The sequence below is a fragment of the Eucalyptus grandis genome, chromosome 4 (assembly GCF_016545825.1).
Source record: "Eucalyptus grandis isolate ANBG69807.140 chromosome 4, ASM1654582v1, whole genome shotgun sequence".
Taxonomy (NCBI): domain Eukaryota; kingdom Viridiplantae; phylum Streptophyta; class Magnoliopsida; order Myrtales; family Myrtaceae; genus Eucalyptus; species Eucalyptus grandis.
The window spans coordinates 35,096,744-35,111,489 of record NC_052615.1 but is presented as its reverse complement, the minus strand read 5'-3'; the positions used below and the strand labels follow the sequence as shown (position 1 = coordinate 35,111,489).

Genomic DNA, 14,746 nt, shown 5'->3' with positions numbered 1-14,746 from the left:
TTTAAAAGTAATAAGTGACGATGTCTCATGCAATGCTTCCATAGCTCCGTTTTGCTAAAAGATAAGTTCACTATGTACTTTCTTTTTCTTTTCTTTTCTTTTTCTATATCGGGAGTAGGTCCGTTGTTCTAATTGTCAAACGAAAGAGATGAGCCATGTGTTGCTCGGCAGTCACATGGACAAATTGGTCAAAAATTGTAGATTATCTGATGAAATGGGGAAGATGCGAGGTTGTGCCACGAGTCCTTGGATTATCCCGACATGGAAGCATTGACCTCCAAGTACGTAGGCTTGGATGTGACTTGGGTGCAGAGCCGTGTCATCAGCCCTCTCTGTCATGCAGATGGTTCTGTTCTTGCCATTAATCCAAGTTTTGTCAACTGGGAGAATATTTTCCTTTCCCAGGAAACAAAGTACAATTCTAGAATTACTTGCTAATATAGTAGAAGATGTAAGTTTTATAATGGCGAATCGGCAACAGCACCTTTTATATCAATTCGTTGGGGCTCTGACCAACAGTCGGCGAGAATCCACTGTCGTAGCATCAAGATAAGGAAAATAATGAATTTCTCTTCAAACGAACTTATCGAATAATTTCTTCACCATTATTGAAGAATTCGTTGCATTGAAAAAGTGAAATTCTTATTTTCTGGTGTGCCCCAGTTGTTTTCCTTTTCGTGTTGATAATCTTTCTATTAATTAACAATGCTCCTCCTCTTCCAAGCACTCTTCATTTCCCCATTATTAAAAAAAGCCAAATTCACATGCCCTTTCTCTTCTTTCACGTGCCCATTTGGATGAGTGAAGCTGAAATTCTGCAGCTTTTATGATGACCCTACTTTTCTGCCGACGGAGGAAGAGGGAACCCAAGAAAATGAAGATTTTGCTGTAAAAGAACTGTACAATCAAAGACCCAAGGGGTGGAAGAACTCTTGCAGATCCCCAATATCAGCTCCAAGATTTCATTTTTGTTTTTTCAGGCCTCTAAGGTGAAGAACAAGACCGTGGGGCCATCGTTTTTGTGGTTCATTTTCTCCAGAATCTTTTGTTGGTGAGAGAATCCGAACGTGTCTAAAGACCTACCACAGATTGCCCATCACTCTGCCTGTGATCTTGGAACCAGGTTGGTCGGCTCAGCAACAGCGAAGCAGCTCACTAACTGCTTCGCCTATGCTGGTGGAAATGGTCCAACGTTGGACCTCCCTCTTTTTCCATCCTCCTGGTAAAGGGAGAAATAAATCTGTGTATTACTTTAAAAGCTTTTGTTTTTTACTTGCCCATGGTTGCATACATATTTCTCATGCAGATTGTGGAAATGCGAAACAAGACTCACAGGCGACTCGCAATATGAAAACGATCAACAATCCGCGCGCAGGTTATTTCGAGCTATAAAATTTAATAGAAGTTTTCAACTGGGTGTTTTTGAATCTAGAAAAGGGTAGTATCCCATAGAAATTAGGCAATGATTGGTTCCAGAAATTTACTTCTACCTTGTCTAATGAAGTGAAAGATTGCTGTTGTAATGAGCTGTGAATGGATGATAAAACATGCAGGTTGGTATTTGTGCACATCTTAGCAGCAGTTTGAGGTAGGCACGGTCATTATGGCCGGACTCATATCACACAGCTCACACCAAAAGAGTCATCCATATAAGACACCAGTGTCTCAGTATCATGCATTAGCCATTCCATTGTTCTAACTCATACTCACACACAGACAATAGATTTCAAATCTCCAAGCTTCTCACTTGCAGAATAACGCATGTAATATTCTTCTTCTCATTTTCACATAACGCAATTCGGTACTCTATGCTTCTTAAGTCTAATGATTGTCTGAGGAAGCCACAAGCTTTGACATGGCTGTTACTGTCCCGCAGAAATCGTACCACTCGTCGAGGGACTCGCATTCGAATGCGGAAAACCAAGGCTCGCTTTTCTTAGGAACTTTATTGTCTTAGCTATGTCTAAAGCATAACCAAGCAAGAACCTCAAAACTAAACTAGGGAGTTTTAAGAATGAATCCATGATTTTCACGTCTCTTTTTGCTTAGATTTAATGCTTGCTCATCTCAAAGAAACCTCAAAACTAAACTAGGGAGTTTTTAGAATGAATCCATGATTTTCATGTCTCTTGCTTAGATTTAATGCTTGCTCATCTCAAGTCTTATAGTTAGTTGAGTAAACTACAATTTTTAGGCATGATTTTTACTTAATATAAATCCATGTAACAAAGTGAAAGATTTATTCAGTTAAACAATGTATAAAAATCATATGAATGGTCCATCGAACGATGTATTTCTATTACATATAACTACAATGGCTCGAGTAAAAACGGAACATCTTCAATTAAATTTAGGAAGGACGATTCTTTCGCCACTTGGAAGGACATTATTTTCAATTAAAAGGAAGACGATCCTTCTGTGCCTTGAAAGAGTCGGCCAGATAGGCCGCCATCGGGCAACAAGGCAAGACTCTTGAGACACTCTGCGCCTTCTTCTGCAGTCAAGAGACCGGCATCGTGACATATATCCATCTCGACGGATCTAGCGAAGGCGCAATTTACACGAAACGTGGGGTACTTTGGTCTCCAGAGAGCCCTGCCTAAAATCTTTAGAAACTCCTTCAATACCTCGTCCACCTTTTTATTCTGTGAGGCATTCGGCATTGCTAAACATGTTCTCGGCCCAGCCATCTGGTAAATGCCGATCTCAAGGTCAGAGAGATGATTAAAATGTTACTCTCTCAAGAGAAAAAAGTCTAGCTTTTCTTAAAGCTCCATCTGATTCTCATGCAAAAATGGAGCCTGCGTCGGATTCGATAGCTCAACGGTAAATTTCCATTCTTGAGCTTGAATCTAGTCAGTTCTAGAGATGAGAAGAGAGGACTTGAAGCTGTTGACAAGCTCAAAGGGGTTTCCTGTCTGATCATGTTTGTCTTCCACCCGCTCGACGTCTCTGATCCTGCCAGCGTTTCATCTCTTGCTGCTCAAGTGCCCTAGTGGAGACAACTTTCGCCGCATATTATTCGTAAAAGTCAGCGTTCAAATATGTATAGCCATCAAAATCAATCTTAAAACTGACTAGATTCGAGGTTGAGAAATGAGCTCAAACATGTCATCTGGATAAAAGCCATGCGAACAGCTTCATATTACAGCGTAGGTGGACGAATATAAAATAACGGTGATATGCATCCTATACGTCTTATGTCGGTATTGAAACGATATACACTACAAAGAATTCGGAGAAAGAACAATCCATCGGTGATTTTAAGATTTATGAAATTTTGGAATTCTTTTGCATGTCTAATTGAACACCAGAATTACCCTTCTCAACCAAAGCCATTGCTCCTCTGCGAAACAAATGCGCCTCGAATAGACAAGGGAAGTCCCATGATTTTCGGTCTAGCTTGGTGGTGGTGTCCAAATTAGAGTTGTGGGGCGGTCTCCTAGGGTGCAAGTGATGACCAATTTGGTCCAGAAATTAATTTCGGACCAAAAATAGGTTTTTCTACTTTTATTCCCTAGACGAGTTTTCAAGTAAAAATACGTATTTGATAATGACACAAATTTATTATTTCTAGAACAAAAATTCATTTGATAACGAGACAAAATTTTTATCTTTCAGATTGATGGCGGGTGGCTAATAATAAAGGCGGACGGTGATGAGAGTTTTTTTATTTCTCTTTTTTGTTCTAGAATTAGAAAAATATAAATTTTTACTTTTCATTTCTATTGAAAACATAATTCTAGATTAAAAATTTCTTTTAGAAATAGAAAAATGAAAATGTGTTACCAAATAAATTTCGTTCAAAACCCGTTTCGAGGATAGAAAAGTAGAAAAATAGAGGGATATAATGGCTATCATAAGCGCCCTAGTCCTCGTCACGCCACGTGAAAGCATCCCAACGCTTCGACCACATATATCGATATACACCACGATCAGAGGTACATCACGAATTCTCTTCTTGATATCGCACTTTTCTCGCACTTACATCTACTGCACCCTTGCTAGAATCATGAAATGTCCACGAGACTGCGATAATGGTTGGCTGGGTCCGCCTATGTGGGGCCCAGTTAACTCATAAATAAAATAAACAAAAGGAAAAGCCAAAAGTCAAAGAAGAAAAGGAGCTGCTGCTTCACGGGTGAGGGAAAAAAACAAAGATGAGAGAGAAAAGTGAGAAAGAGCTCCCGCCAGAGAGCACACGGAGGAGAAGAAAAAAGGGCTGCAATTTTGTGGTTCCGTGAAGGCAGAACGTTATCGAAATTAGCTCATATTTCACTATATCGTTCGTGAAACCGAGGGTTGCGAGTTGATCGGTTTCGTTTGTTGAGAGCCTATTTAGAATTCTCCAGTCATGATTTGGATTTTCAAATTTAATTTGTGATAATCTACTTTTGTGACGTTGAGTCTCTAGTGTGTCTTTATCCGTGATTTTTCCTTTAATGAGTTTCCACGTAAAATCTTAGTGTTGTTGTTACTTTTGTCACCTTATTGTTTTGGCGTCATATTTACTTATTGCAAGGTTGTATTGTTTGGTTGTTGTTGAGGTTAAGTCGATTATGGCCAATTTAGTTTAGATAGGGATATTGATCCTAGATTAGGTTAGTTCTTGGTGAATTGTTGTCCAGTTCTCCCAACAAAATGATAGTGGAGCTAGCATTGAGATTCTTGTGTTAAATGAAGGAAACTAGCGGTACAATGTTTAAGAAACAAAAGTCGATACTTTGTGAAAAGATTACAAGATCTCTATGAGAGAAAAATCTTAAAAGAAAAATCTTTTCTAGTTAAAAGACTTGTGAATTTGAGATACAAGGAAGGGACAATTGTTCAATTTAGAAACAAGAAGAAAATGCTTGAGTTGTACTTCTAAGTTAGAGGCTCTTGTTATAGAAAGTAGCATAAGAAGTCAATCAAGAAAAATTTAAAGTAATGATAATAGAGGCAAGCCAAGAGGAATGTCAAAATCAAGGCCAATGAAGAGTTAAAAACTCAATATAGAAAAATCACAAATCATAAAAACTGCACTAATCATCAAGAATAGTAGAATATACAAAGGTTATTATCTAGTCACACACTAGTGACTTGACTTCAATAATACAACAGGATTTCATCAAGGTGTACTAACACAAATGGAGCATGAAAATTAAGTGATAGTTGAAGATTACGTACGATAATTTGTAGTAGGAATTTTTACAAACGAAACTAATTAACTTATAGACCTCGTCACACAAAAAATATATTGAAATTTCAGCTAATTACGACAGCGTTTGGACGTCGAAACTGGACTGAAAAATCTGCGCTCTTCTCCTCGCTCTCTGCCCTTTACAAGGACACTCTCCCTCTCTTCTCCATAGCGTTTCTGTTCTCCCGCTAATTTTTCTTTGACTTTTTGACTTCCTTTTGTTTTGTTTTGTTTTGTTTTTATTATTTCTGTTAGCTAGGCCCACAAAGATGCAGACCAATCAATACTTTTGAGTTCCTTGTCATTTAATTCGAGAATACTACGGTGGCAAGGTCCAGGAACCAATAGAATTTCAATAGTGCTGCTAGCATACGTTGAAAATAAAACCAATCGAAACTTCAAAACCGAACCAGGGAATTTTTTGGTTCCAATCTAGAGAATGAATCCATGATTTGCATGTCTATTGCTTAGATTCAACGCTTGCGCATCTTGAATTTTATAGTTATATGAGTAGTCACAACTTTTAGGCATGATTTTTATTTGAAAGTAGAAATCAATACAAAGAGATTCATACAATTTTAAATGAGTACACCTTACATGTATGATCCGTCAAACAACATATTTCAAATCCTTATTAGAGTGGAGATTGAAATTCTTATTTTCTGTTATCCCCTGATTATTCTCTTTTTTTGCATCAGTAGCTATTCCACTCGTCTACATCTCACAAAAAGGCAAATATATTGCAAATGTCTAAATTCCCTCATTTGAAAACGAAACATCTTCAACTAAAATTCGGAACCGTAAATTTTTTGCCATTTGAATAGATAATGTCTTCATACGAAATGAAGGACCATTCTTTCGTCCCTTGAAAGAATCGGCCAGTTGGGCCATCGTCGGGCAGCAAGGACAGACTCACAGGACCCCCCGCGCCTTCTTCCGGAGTCAAGAAACCGATGTCGTGAAATATATTCGTATTGACGAATCCAGGGCAGACACAATTTGCACGAAACCTGGGGTACTTGGCTGCTAAAATCCTTTGTCACGCAGTAGAGAGCTGAGATGGCCATCCGTTCACAAGGAAGACAAGACTACCATCAGAAGTCTACCATTGATGATGAACTTAAAATGGACATGGAAATGGGTTGGAAGAAATTTTTATGTCACATAAAATCCTCATCAAGTGTGTCTTGATTGATGATTAACCAACATCTTGTACGAAATAGTTTAGCAAACCAATCGGATTCGGAGGTTTCAGCATGTATCATGTCTATTTAATCAAGAATTGTAAATCATTTCAAACTTAGTCTTTCGATGCAAACATTATTAGCATTCATGTAGCTCGTGTAGCAAAGTGGTTCTATATGATGTCTTGCTAATATTATCACGGTTTGCTTGGGTTTTAGAAATCAAAATAGGTTTATTTTGATAAGCTCATTTTAAAGATGTATCTAAAAAATATTAGTCGTATGATGGTTTTTTGTCGGTACGAAGTTATATAATTACTCTATGATGACTTTGTTGAACTTAAGAAGCATAGCTATGATACATATGGTTGAGTTGCAGAAGCGTGACTCTAGAGTATCAATTATTGGAGAAGACAAGTAAGGCTCACTTAAAAAAAAAATGCATTTTTATGAATGGAGGCACTCCTTTACAGTGTTGATTGGGAGAATTCTTACATACATTGGTGTGCCAAGCACAGTCTCTCATTCTAACTTATGGGAGCTAAGCTCACTTGCATACTCTTAGATGGAAGCCAAGCTCATGCTTTATAAACGATGGTGCTTGGGTATTTATAGGTTTAAGGGAGTGGTTATGCCTCCTAAAATATCTAGATATTTCTGGTAAAATATTTTTCTAGAATTATCCTAGAAATATTCTAGGCGTTTCTTGATAATGTCTCCCTTGATATATTTAGATAACATCTCCTAGATATATTTAGAAAAAAATTTCCTATAAATATTTCTAACTTTCAACAAAATATCTAGGCATAAGGACATTATAAATATCAAAAGTTTTGTATAACGCTTACTATAAATTTTTCTTTGACTTACCTAAGCCCAACTCAAAAGAGAAAAAAAAAAACATTTGAGTGCCTTTGGAGAAATTCCGATTAAACATATTACTTGACTTTTATAATAGAAATTTAATATTAGTAGGAAAGTTTTTTTTTATCACAAAGCAATCCAGGTAGACGTCTTAAACGGGGTCGCACGAGTCAACGTGACTAGTCTTCCAAAAAACTGCATAGCATGACTCCCATCCCCAAAAACGATGTCGCACGCTTATCTTCTGTTTTTGGAGGAGGCTCAGAGGCGAACTGAGGAGGTGCAGCTGGTGGTGGAGCAGGCAAAGGAGCTACAGGACGCCAAAACCGCGCACGTTGCCGGCACGTCGAGCGAGGAGCAATCGTTACGGCAACGCACGCTCACGCCTGGCTCGTCCATCCCACGCCTCTGGGCCTCCATCGGTGCTCAAGTGAGCAGCTGGCTGCTGGATTCAAAGCTTGCCGTCAGGCTCGAGAAGGAGCTGCAGAGGGCCAGGTGCATCATGGTCAACGTGGACGCATCGTCATTTCTTCCATCGAAAGCTCAAGGCGTGTTTGACTTGACTCGTCCTCTTTCCCTTCCTCTGCCGCCAATTTCCTTGTCGTTAACGTGTTTGTCGTGGTGGATGATGGTGACCGTGATGCATAGGTGGCTTCGTGAGGATGTTTCTGGGTTTGATTAACGCCCTTACCGACTCCTTCTCTCAATGAGGGTTTTGTCGCCATGCAAAGTTGATTTTTGAAATTCCTCAGCTGCCTCATCGTATTTGCTTGACCTTTGGTGCTCCTTCGTGACTTTCCCCGTTTCTCAGTGCTAGCTGCTGCCCTGATTTAACTCTGTTTGTTCTAGCTTCAGCTAACTCTTCGACTATCTGTCGACCGGGCTTTGTGAAGTTCAGAATTCAACGACGCTAATTCGACCTTTGCTTTAGTTGCTTCCCCCCCATCTCACTTAACTCGGCCTTCATAATCTGCAACACTCTCGCAAGACCTTTGAGATCACAAAACTTCTTAAAATGGTGAAAGTATCACAACTTTAGTAGCAATAATTCACATCGTGCTCTCACGAAAGAATCCCTTTCAATCACTCCACAAGACTGAAAAGATAACAATAACATCGCGGAGCTCTATTTGCCATGACCTTCAAGTGAACAACTAGCGCCCCTTTTAGTGATTGAGCCAATTAATAGTTCTATTTTCTCTCTGAACACCTTGATCAGAGAAATGGAAACTATACCTTTCCCATCCCGGCTCATGCCGGCTGCTCTTGAAGCATCACCATCCACAATGCATCCCAAGGTACCAGCATTGTTCACCTGGAAAAGAAATTTTGTCATCGCGGCAAAAGCACAAGGCCAATCGCAAGGCAGAGTGCAAAAAAGTGATAGACAAGAACTTTTGTCCTATAATATTCTCATAAGCGAGCATTCAAATCCGGCCATTAATATCAATCTTAAACTGACTAGATTGAAGGTTAAGAAATGAGGCGAAACATCTTTCATCCGTAGATAAGCTAGGCATCCGTCTCTATATTACAGAACACGTGGATGAATTAATATGATGTTGCTATGTATCCCACACGTCTTATACATGGATCGAAACTATATGTTCTATAAAATACGTCGAGAAAGCACAATTTGTTGGTGATTTTGATTACTGTGCCTAGGATTTCATAAAAATGGGGAATTCCCTTACATGTCAAATTAAACACCAAAAGTTCCCCTAGTCAATCGCATCTCTCTATACTAAAACAAATGCGCCTTGGATAGATCAGGGAAATTCGAAGATATTACTAGTCTAGTATGGTGGTGGTGGTGTCCCAATTAGAGCTGTCGACAGGTCTCATAGCCCCCACTAGTCCCAGCCATGTGACAGCATCCCAACGCTTAAACCCATATATCCAATCTATACCGCGATCCAAGGAACATCAAGAATTCTCTTCTCAATATTGCACTTTTTTCGCACTTACACTAATGCACTCTTAATATTATGATAAAATAGTCACAGTATCACAGTAAGGTTATCTGCGATACATCTTAAACTCTGCATAGATGTTGGGGATACAACATTCTGTATAATTTTTGGTTCTAAAGAAACACCGAGGCCAGTATTATGATTCCTAGGGACGTGCCAGAATATCGAGCTTTCGAAATTGGCACTTAACAAAGTCTGCAAGAGATGATCGCCGGCAGGATTGGAGACATCGAGCTGGTGGAATAAGACATGGCCAGAGAGGCCAGACTCTAGTTTGAGCTTGTCAACAGCTTCAAGTCCTCTCTTCTAGATCTCTTGCAGTCAATACCACCACAATCCCTTTGGAAGCCAAAAGCTTGCGCGTTGCAGTGCCTTTGTTTGATCCTGTAACAACTGCATACCTGCAAAAAAGAAAAAAGAGTGCAAAAAAATGGAAAAAATTGTCTGAGGAAGCCACAAGCTTCCTCATAACTATTGTAGCTTAGCGGCGTCTGGCAACTCATCGAAAGAGCCGTATTCAACGATTGCATTGACACCCAAAAATGACCAACGTTTAGTGATTATTGACAAGTGACAAACTGAGTCGATGACGATAATTTGGTCATTGCACAACCTGAAGAATTGACAGCCCGCTAGAAGTGAAAGTTATTAGCAAAAGCCTTTTTCAGTCAATGAGGCTATGACAAATTTTACAAACGGTGCGCTGGTTTTGGGGATAACTTTATGATAAAGAAAAATATTTCTCAGGAATCATTTTTCAAGAAAATGGTTAGTTTTCCTATATTTTGTGATATGTGACCGAAAACAGTTTTTGGTGTTTGAATCTCATTCAGAAAATGATTTCAATCTCGTGACTTTATCTCATGCCAAAGAATAATTCGAATTTTTCTTGTTATTTTTATTTTTATTTCTTTTTCCTTCTCTCTGCCGCGGTTGCTAGGCCTTAGCCGAGCCCAAGCTTGCAAGGATTGGTTGAGCCGCGAGATTGTCTAGATTTGGCAAGCCCCTAGCTAGCTGGGCTTGATCAAGCCTCGAGCTTGTCGGCTTGCATAATGGCCAATTGTTGAGCCCTCGACTATCATAGAGGCTGGTGGTTGACAGAGGAAGAAGGAGAAAGGAAAAGAAAAAAAAGAGTAAATAAGAAAAAAATAAAATTGAAATTGATTTGTCTTAAAAATAAAAAAAAATAATTACAATTTTAAATTTTAAAAAAATTAAAGAGGAAATCATTTTCCTAAATTTTGGGTCCGTACCCTAGCATAGAACTTCGGATGAAAATGCTAATATCTAGTCATATTTTAGAAAACATTTTTCGTTCTTTCAAAGAGGAAATCATTTTCTTGAATTTAAGCTTTGATAGGAAATTTTTTTCCGTTGACTCAATTTCCTAAGGAAACTAAATGCTAGAAAATAAGGAAAACATTTTTTTGAAAAATGTTTTTTTGCAAAACAAACGGATCCGGAATGTTGGAACTCAAATTCAATGATGATGAACGCACAAAAACATAACTGCTAGGTGGTTACAGTACAGGATTTTTATAACTTCTTGTGAGTAATCATTGTTAGGTCGTAAGAGATCATATAACTTCTTATAATGAACCGATAAGATCATGAAAGCTATTTTTTTATTTAATAAATTCAGTAACCATTGTATGTTAGTGTTGGTGGAGGTTTATAACTAAACCAGGTGTATCTATTATAAGTGCCCAGAGAATTCAACAAGGTTTATAACTAAACCAGGTGTATCTATTATAAGTGCCCAGAGAATTCAACATTCTTCTGTAAATTTATATTCTATCTTTATTTTTCTACCCTTTATATCATTGGCTTCAATTGTCTTCATTGTTGTACTTTGAATTCCTTATCATTCGCTTTCCTATCCAAAAAAAAAAAGACCATTCACAACCATTGTGGATAATCCATCTACATTCTTAAAAGATATTTCATCATGTTTGTAGTGAAACATCTATTTAGTATGCCCGGTAGGACACATTTTGATGATTCGAGTATACTACGATGGTGAGATTCAGAAATCAACAGGAGTCTATTTTAATAATCCTGCTGGCAACAACACAATATAAAGCAACTTTTGCTTTTCTTAGCAACTTTATTATTTTAGTTACCTTAAAAATAAAACCAAGCAAAACCTCAAAATCAAATCAGGGAGGTTTTTTTTGTTACAATCTAGGGAATGAATCCATGATTTGCATGTCTCCTGCTTAGATTTAACGCTTGCGCATCTCGAGTCTTAAAATTATTTGAGTAATCAAAACTTTTAGTTATGATTTTCATTTGAAAGTAGAAGTCAATACAAAGAGTTCCATACCATTATTTATGTGTAAACCTTACATGAATGGTCCATCGAACAACATATTCAAATCCTTTTAAGAGTAGAAAGTGAATTTCTTATTTTTTGCTCTCTCTCTCTCTCTCTCTCTCCTCTCTCTTATCAGTAGCTATTCCACACGTCTATTTCTCACACAAAAGCAATATATTGCAAATGTCTACATTCCAAAGACGGAACATCTTCAGTTAAAATCAGGATATATAATTTTTTCGCCATTGGGAAATTCAGAACCATCTTCAAACGAGACGAAGGACAATTCCTTCGTCCCTTGAAAGAATCGGCCAGTTGGGCCGTCATCGGGCAGCAAGGACAGACTGACGGGACCCTTCGCGCCTTCTTCCGGAGTCAAGACACCGGTGTTGTGCAATATATCCGTCTTGACGAATCCAGGGCAGACGCAATTTACACGAAACGTGGGGTACTTGGCTGCTAAAATCCTCGTGTAAGCGTTTAACGCCGCTTTAGAAACTATATAAGCAGAATGAGAAGCAGGCCAGCCTTTGGTCCCATGAGAACCTTGCCTAAGATCTTTTAGAAACTCCTTCAATACCTCGTCCACCTTTTCTTCTGTGAGGCATTCGGCATCGCTAAAGACGTTCTTAGCCCAGCCATCCGGGAAAAGCTGATCACATGGTTAGAAAGACGATTGAAATGTTATTCCTTCTCTAGGAAAACTAGTCTAGCTTTTCTTAAAGTTCCATGTGATTCGATTTCAAGATAAGATCTTGAAGTGATATCTTTGTACTCACTTGCGAAAATGGATTTTGCATTCGATGTGATAACTCAAGGGTGACTGTCCGTTCTTAAGTTACCAGGAAAAAAACTCTGGATTTATGTACTTTACACTTCTTACCGCTAGCTTCCCGGAGGTGGAGGAAACATTAACAATCCTCGGCGAGTCTGATAGTTGGAGGAGGCCGATGAGTGCATCAACCATCCTTTTGGCACCATAGTAGTTGATGTTAATGCACTCTTCAGTTAACTCGTAGGTCGATGTTGAGATTTCACTCCACTTAAATCGCTTCTGTATCATTCAACACAGAAATGTTAGGAAGGACAATGAGAGGTCTCAGAATTGGCCGGTAGCAGCCACAGTCCAAAGAAAGGGGAAAAAAAAGAAGGAAAAAAGAAGAAAAAAATGATTTTTTTTTAAATAACAAAAAATCGAAAAATTTGTAAAAAAATATTTTAAAATGTCCATGTGGGCACCGATAATTACATCACCAATTTCTAGTCTAAATTGGCCCATATAGACCAAATTGACATCAATGTGAAAGTGTTTAGAACTAAATTGGTCTAATTGAAAAGTTTAAGACTGAATTGGTACCAATGTAATAGGTTTATAATATTTTTTTATACTATTCCCAGTTTCTATTTGAACACCATGATCAGAGAAATGAAGACCATACCTTTCCCACGCCGGCTGCTCTTAACCCATCATAATCCACAATGCATCCCAAGACGCCAGCGTTGTTCACCTGGAAAAGAGATTTTATCATCACGGTAATAGAACAAAGCCAATCGCAAAGCAGCGTGCAAAAAGCGCTAGGGAAGACAACTTTTGCCCTATGATAGTCTCATAAGTCAGCCTTCAGATCTAGCCATCAAAATCAATCTTAAACTGACTAGATTGAAGGTTAATAGATGAGGTGAAACATTTGTCATCCGGATATAAGCCTGGCATACATCTATATATTATAGAACGTGTGGATGAATATAATATGATGTTGCTATATATCTTATGTGTCATATGCACGGATCAAAACTATATGTTCTATAAAATATGTAGATGAAAACACAAGTTGTTGGTGATTTTGAGTACTGCGCCTTGGATTTTATGAAAATGGGGAGTTCTCTTATTTATCAAATTAAACACCAAAATTCCCCCAGTCAATCACATTGCTTTTTATTGAAACAAATGCGCCTCGAATAGATAAGAGAAAATCGAAGATATTCCTGGTCTAGTATGGTGGTGGTGTCCAAATTAGAGCTTTTGGCTTGTCTTAGTCCCCACTAGTCACAGCTATCCCAATGCTTAACCTCATATACATATCTGTACCACAATCCGAGGTACATCAAGAATTCTCCTCTTGATATTGCACCTCGCAGCTACACTAATGCGCTCTAAATAGCATGATAAAATGTTCATAGTACTACAGTGAGATTATCTGCAATTCTTCATTCACTCTGCATAGATGTTGGGAAAACAACATTCTGTATCTTCGTTGGTTCTAAAAGAAACACCGAGGCCAGTATTATGATTTCAAGGGACGTACCAGAATATCAAGCTTTCCAAATTGGCGCTTAATGAAGTCTGCAAGCGATGAAACACTGGCAGGATTGGAGACATCGAGCTGGTGGAAGAAGACATGGTCAGAGAGGCCAGACTCTAGTTTAAGCTTGTCCACGGCTTCGAGTCCTCTCTTCTCATCTCTTGCAGTCAATACCACCACAATCCCTTCGGAAGCCAGAAGCTTGCATATGGCAAATCCAATGCCTTTGTTTGATCCCGTAACAACTGCACACCTGCAAAGGAAAAATGGAGTACAGCGAAAGTGGGAAAAAAAAATACTTAGCAGAACAAAACGAAATTGGAAGGAGTTAAAGGAAACAGAAAATACCTCTTAGATTTGGAGTCTGCCATTGATGATTTAGTTGAAACGGATATGGAAATGGGTAAAATAAGATGGGAATTTAAAAGGGAAAAGGAAGTGATTTTTAGGTGACAGAAAATCGTCGTTGAATACGTTTTATGGATGGCTGACCCACATCCTACACAAAAGCAGAGATACAGCTATATGGGCAACAGAAATAGAGTTGCCACGTGACCTCGGATGAGAGCAGCGGTTAGTAATGTCTTTTTCCGTGGGCATCTTTACTCCTCAGCGACTGTCGTTTCGAGAAGATTTTTTTTAAATGGCAACAAACAAGCAGGTTCTTTTAATTTCAGTTTCAAAGAGAATCCTGAATTACATATACCCAAGAAAACAGAATAATGAAAGGTGGAAACTGTCTTCATTTTCCGTTTCAGGGCAAACAAAAACTGAAAATATTTCAAAAAATTAGACAGTCGAGTGAGTCGCCTCTTTCCGTAGGAAAACAACTTTAATCTTGAATTCTTAATCTTGCACTTGCAAAGGCAAGGCCTTTTCTTTTTTCTATTCTGTTTTTCCTCTCTTTCTTTTGATTATTGGGG

General features: G+C 38.5%; 1 protein-coding gene across 1 annotated transcript; it reads right to left on the bottom strand.

The window, feature by feature from the left end:
• Positions 1–11,512: 11,512 nt before the first annotated feature.
• LOC104443208 ((+)-neomenthol dehydrogenase) lies at positions 11,513–14,305 on the bottom strand. The gene is made up of 5 exons (XM_018872345.2): positions 14,172–14,305; positions 13,827–14,076; positions 12,960–13,028; positions 12,404–12,574; positions 11,513–12,172 (listed from the first exon to the last, which is right to left on the bottom strand). Exons 1-5 carry the CDS (start codon positions 14,192–14,194, stop codon positions 11,732–11,734), a joined length of 954 nt encoding a protein of 317 aa, XP_018727890.1. The 5' UTR covers positions 14,195–14,305; the 3' UTR covers positions 11,513–11,731.
• Between the last annotated feature and the right edge of the window lie 441 nt (positions 14,306–14,746).